Source organism: Gavialis gangeticus, unplaced genomic scaffold, assembly GCF_001723915.1.
Source record: "Gavialis gangeticus isolate Ggan-Ray unplaced genomic scaffold, GavGan_comp1, whole genome shotgun sequence".
Lineage (NCBI taxonomy): Eukaryota > Metazoa > Chordata > Crocodylia > Gavialidae > Gavialis > Gavialis gangeticus.
The window spans coordinates 37740821-37747061 of record NW_017728996.1 but is presented as its reverse complement, the minus strand read 5'-3'; the positions used below and the strand labels follow the sequence as shown (position 1 = coordinate 37747061).

General features: G+C 40.4%; 1 protein-coding gene across 6 annotated transcripts in view; it reads right to left on the bottom strand.

The window, feature by feature from the left end:
• The window catches only part of TJP1 (tight junction protein 1), a 138192-nt gene extending 132219 nt beyond the window's left edge, over nucleotides 1-5973 (bottom strand). For 5 of the 6 annotated variants that reach the window (XM_019504332.1, XM_019504333.1, XM_019504334.1 and 2 more), the window contains exon 1: nucleotides 3291-3317. In XM_019504332.1, coding sequence (XP_019359877.1) covers nucleotides 3291-3302 — 12 coding nt within the window. In that variant the 5' untranslated portion in view covers nucleotides 3303-3317. Of the gene's footprint in view, nucleotides 1-3290; nucleotides 3318-5893 lie in introns of those variants that run through there. The other variant, XM_019504335.1, reaches the window with a different exon arrangement.
• Between the last annotated feature and the right edge of the window lie 268 nt (nucleotides 5974-6241).

Here is a 6241-nt window from a genome sequence, read left to right as displayed (position 1 = left end):
GGGGGGGGGGGAGGGGGCAGAGGAAAGAGGAAGAGTACAGGGTACTACTACTTTTACGGAAAACATTTATCTTTCCATAGTTCAGTTGGAAGTCTGGCCTGCAGGGACTCACTAAATTTCAAGACTACGTCATCACACTCCACAACCAATAGCTGCACTCCATGCTGACTACCAAGATAGGGAGTTGGACATGAGCAGCTGGGCTGTATCACAGTGCAGACATTCTTAATCATTTCACCCTTCCCACTTTCTGCTATCCACTAAATATTTGTCCTTTAAAGCAGTTGAAATGCACAATATGAAAAATTAAGATCCATGGGAATGTTCTTACTGACACTGCAAATGGTAACTAAGGATCCTGTCCCTTCAAGGGCTCCCTAAGTGAGATAAGAAATATGGGTAGGAAGAGTAAACCAGGGAAATTATAAGTCAGCCTGACAATGCTACTGTATGTCTGTAAGTATCATGACACCACCTCTCTCTCTCAGAATTGAAAGCCAGATATTGGAATACTGTCAGCATTATACAGAGGGTGAAACCAACTTCCAACTTGAAAAAGGAAAGAGTAATAACAGTACTCTGCTTTTAAACAGCTGATCTGTACATGCAACAGTACATGAAATAGTACACTGAACACACAGGAGCTTGAGTAGGGGGCTAGGCCTTCAGTTTAAGGAGCTCTCTCTGGGGTCTTATCAGTTCTGTGCCCCTGTATTTATATGACTGCAGGTGTGCAAATGAAAGAAGACAGACAGCAGAAACACCAGAGGCACAAGGAGCAAGGAAATATTAAAGAAATACTTGTAGCAAGAACCTGAGAAAATAGGAACAGCTTCCGAGTACAGTGAAGTCTGGGGGAAAAAAAAAAGCTTTGAATTGTGAGGAAACAATCTATTTTGCTGGTTGATTCATACTGTGTACACGGAAGTTTAACTTTTTTTTGTGAGTAAACAAAAAGTCCCAAAGAATTACTCGACACTGTCATCAGTTTCTTCCCCTAATGAAAAAAAAAAAAAATGTACAGGGAAAAACCTGTCATCTTGTTTTAGGAGGACAGGAAGGTCTCTAATATAATATTACTTACTGCTTTATTGAAGAAATTGATATTTCCCTTCTTCCCCCAACAAAGGGGCAGAATATTTATAGTGGATTACTAAACACAGAATCCTGTTACAGATTAAACAGCCTTGTGAAAACAAATACTATGACATTTTTAAAGTAACATTTTAATTTCCAACACTCAAAAAACACTATTCCACATTTTTGGAATGATTAAACAGACCCTAAATGCATGGAGGTCGGAAAGCGCTGTTAAAATGGATACAGTACATTTCAGTGACTTAGAAATTCAAGTTTACTGATCGCAGCTGGTCCTACAGACACTGGGACAATGCTTCAACCTTGCTTTGACATAGTGGAAACCACTCAAAGGAGTCATCATAATGTGAGCTTAAACAGTCAGTTGAGGATTCTCCTGCAAAGGAAAAATCCCTGGGTGACACAAAACCGACATTGGTGACCCTACATAACCCAGACACTGGTAACTGCCCCAGCACTTCTACCCTCCAAGAATCAGAGATGGCCATACTAGAACACACTGACCCCCTCCCCTCCAACTTCTTAGGAGCTATAATTGAACATAGGTCAGCTGGACTTGAAAACCAGGCTACTTATAAGAATACTCTCAGTATTTACAAGTGTGGTCAGCAGCATTTGCAAGCTACTGACTTACACAACACCATTTTGTCATTTATTGTATAAGCAATCACAGGGAAAAATAATGGCTGAATTTCAACTGTTTAAACATACAAATATGCTAGATGGAGTCATGAGATTTTTATATAAAACTTCCCTATGGCTGTTTCACCATTAAGTAGCATATTCACTGAAGAAGTCATTAGTAATGTTGTTATGCCTGGGAAAACATTGAGAGCTCACAGGAAGTATAGTAGCCACAAAAAATGAATCCATAACTATCATGACCAAAGGAAAAACTGAAGGGGACATGAATGACTAAAGCCTTATTTAACTTAGGGCAGTTTGCAGTACAACTTATATAATCTCAAACATTTTCTAAATTTATCTGCAAGCATTTGCTTCAAATATTACCCATAAATAGACCTAGACAGATGCTTTAAATTTGACATGAAGCCAGCAAAGCAAAGGTAGGTCTACTGAGTCTACTAATAAGGTGTAATGTTGCTCACAATTTTACATTCTTCTCTGTTATGTTTATAAGGTGTCCAGGTTTGTTACCCTTCTGGACACCTTTCTTCTTGGGCATTTTTGAAGGTGTGAGAATGAGATATAGAAGTGGCTTTTATACTGATTTACATATTTATTTTCAGGACCAGTTTTTACAAGAATTGTAAGCAGCTGACATATCTGGCTGTAATACGTTTTTACTTTTGCAGGGCTGCTGTAAGATTGCAATGGTTATGCTATTTTTTTAAAGATTAAATAAAAAAAATAAACCCACAATACATTTAACATTTTCCCAAACTAAAAGCATTACATCAGGATTGTTCTAAGTGATGAATGAAATCTCAGTAGTTTGTGTGTGCATAGCTGAAGTCACTGCCACAAAGTAAAACTTTGGATACAAAAGTACATTGTCAATGTCAGAAATGGACACAACTTTAGAAGAATTCAATACTTCATGAACCAAATCAATAAATTTCCAAAATAAAACTATTTGGATTTTAATAGGCAAAAAAACCTGTTGACCATAATCACAATATTCAAACTGCATCCATGGTGTTCTGACTCCTTTCATAATTTTATAGTATCTAACAAGTAGGCTGTAGCCTATAAAAATGCAAGCCTCCCTGAACTACTTAATCCAGCATTTGGCACCCTTTTTAGGTTCTAGGCTAGAGTGACCCAATTCAAATCAAAAGGGGGCAGAGGGCAGAGCACTAGGATCCACCAGCTGCCGAAGATGCCGCTTTTCCCCCACAGCAGCATGGGGAAAGTACCTGCAGCCAGAGCTTTTCTCCATGGTGGCATGGGAAAGCAACTACCTTCAAAGCTCCCTGGCCAACGTGACTGCCACCAAAACCTCATGTCCGCAGGCCAACTCAAATGACTCCCCACACAGAGGCATAGACTGCTGACCCCTGTCTATACAGTGTCACCCTTCCCTGACTTCTGCTCCAAGTACAGTTAATCTGAATATGCATCACAAACTGTTTTCTGTAGCCTTTTTCCTGACACAAGAATATTTTAACCATCCACTTGTGATATTCTACTGAGTTTATTTTCTGTTCTATAAAGTAAAACCAACTTACAGGCACAGCCATAGTTTTCAGACTTGTTTGTATTACAGTAATCTTTTTCCTGCATATTGAACAGGAAACAAACAGCCCCATGCAGCGTGACAATGTACAGAACGCGGATGACTTCCAACCACAACCAGCAGCTTTATTTTGTCTTCAGAGCAAAACCGTTACTTGAAAATGCAGCTAAACTTTCATATGAACACTACAGCTGAGATAGATGACAAAGAAAAGAACTTTAAAGGTAACTTACAAAAGGTTGAAAAAAGTATTTTGCTACAAGATAAGGGAACAGCATCAAATTAAACTCCAGTCCAGTCTAGTCTTACAGTCAGAAGTCGCTGTGGTTTTCCCATTTTCTAAATGTTCCTCTCTCCCACTGCTATTATGTGAACAGCAAATATGTAACTGAAATTAAACAGAAAAACTCCTGCTCTTCACCTCCAATCCTAAGTGTTATATGCAGTAATTTAAACAAACAAACAAACAGATCAGACAAGTGAGATTGGAGAGGATCATATTCTTTTAAAGCCTTGTGCAGAAATTTCCAAAATAAAACAAACATACGGGCAGCTCAAAATAAGAGTTGGGTATGGAATGTGAACCTACATTTGTGGCAACTTTGAGGCCAACCCCTCTGGCACAGTAACAAGGAAGCCTGCAACTCAATTCCTTGGAATGGAGTGAGCGTACTATATTTCTTAAATATAGGGGTCATTCTGGTTTTAAGCAACAAAATATTTTCATGTGGAGGGGGAGAGATATTAAATATAATCTTGTGACTAAAAGGATAGGTGATAAAGCAGCTTGAAACCAAATATTTACAGAACGCTCAAGTGTGTTGTTAAGCAGAGAAGATCTATTCTGTCTTCAACATACTATGATAAATCTCATTTTTATTTTTTATTTTTTTGCAAAGCTCCATGGTGAAAAAAAGAGAAAGTACAGGGCATGCATGAATTTAGCACTGGGAAAAGACTGCATATTTGAAAAAGTCTTTAATTTTTTTTCCTCTGGAGGTGCATCAAAAGTTCCACTCTTTGAATTTTTATGGTAACTGGTAGCATTAGTTGTTGTTGTAACACGGATGTTTACCCAATCAGAACCGACTATTCACAGGCCAGGCAGCAGCCATAAGACAGTAATGATTTTTATTACGTTACCAACATGCATTGGATTTGAACTTCCAACCTAAAACTTTTATAGCTCACTACTAAAATCCTGATGTAGCCAATCTTCCAGGTTATACTAAAACTATCAACTGAACTCAGAAAATCACCAGAGGAAGGCCCTTTCAATTTACAGTCATGTTTGTCATAAGATTGAACTATACTGGAGAAAACAGTAAAGAATTTATAATACTGCATACCACCACTAGGTACAGCAATTTCAGCCCTTGAAGAGTGAATAATAAGAAATACATTCTTTTGATAAGCACCAGATAAGCTGGGCAAGTTTGGAAAAGTATTTTCATACATTTATACTGTGATGGATGATAAAAGACTCCTCCCTCCACATGCACTAGCTGGTAAATTATGTTTTAAGTCAAAACACTAAAAAGTTTTGTTAGAGAACTAAGTAAGATTCACCATGCCAAGAGAAATAAAGAGTTAGAAAACACAAACCCTCTACAGGTCACAAAATGTTAAATATAGCTTTTCTGATAGATTACACAAATTTGTTTTAAAAAAGTATTAGTTTAATAGTTATTTTTACGATACTGTAGCCCAAAAATGAGATAACTGAACCCCTTCCTTATCACAAGAGCAATCTCACTTTTGGATAGGGCAGCAAATAATGCAGACACTGGAATACGGAAATCCTCTAAAATCCTAACATATCTGAAATGCTTAAGCCTATATTTGTCTTTCCCTTATGTCTCCAACTATGTACTGGAGAAACTGTGCAGGGCATAGGTCACCACACAAGCATCAGTCAGAGCTGATCATGTAACACAGGAATCAAGTTACTAGAAGTGTTTCAGATTTGATGTGGAAATGCATATAAACAATAACCATTTATTCTCCCTCATTACAGAGCCACTTTTTGGTGACAAAAGAAAGCAGAAAAAACTAATTTCCACCCAAAAAAATGTTACTGCAGTTTATAAAAACTTATTTTTTTACACTGAATTATAAAAAAATTCAGTGTCCGCATTTGGGAAACCTATTTTCAATACCTTATTCACAGAGTTATGAACACCAAATGCTGGCAATGTTAATCTGTACTGAAATATGTCGACTTCCTGTTTGCGCGCGGCAAACCCATCTCTGCATTCCCCAGTCATCTGATAGGGAAGATGTCCCAAGTGTTAAGTCCCCTCTGGAGGCAAGCCCCACCCAGAATCTGCAGTTCAGAGCCAAACCATTCACAAACTTGCACCAAAACAGCTAGTTTTAAATTCCTCTCCTATTCTTTTGGTGCACGTCTGCGAGCACACCCACGCCAGCACCTGCTTTTTCCACCGACCATGGCTAGTTCCCAAAAGTGAAATAAACGGGAAGAGCTGGGGGCCACAGTCTCAGGCCTGAACAGGATGGTGTGGGAGTGATATAGCTGTGTTGGTCCAGGACTCATGCAGGGCATGAGGATTTGTTTAAGGCGAGCTCTTTTACCGGGTCAGCAGCGTAGCCGGGATCCAGCGAGACAAGCTTTCCCTCGCAAGACGCTGCTCCTCAGGCCTAACCTCAGGCGCTGCCACCGACCCCGCAGCACCAGGGGGTGGCCGGGAGCCTTCGAGGCCGGCCCGAGGCTGAGCGCCGAGCCCCGCCCGGCTCCGCGTCCCGCTCTGACGGCCAGTGCAGCTGCCTCCACGAGCGGCTCCAACTTCCCCAACTCCGGGAGGACAAGTGCCCACGGCCGGCGCTCCTTGGGCGGCTCCTCGCACCGAAACCGCGGAGTTTCGCTCGAGAGCGGGAGCAGGGCCCGGCGCGGCACGGCCCGCCCTCCGCGCCCCTCCCCAG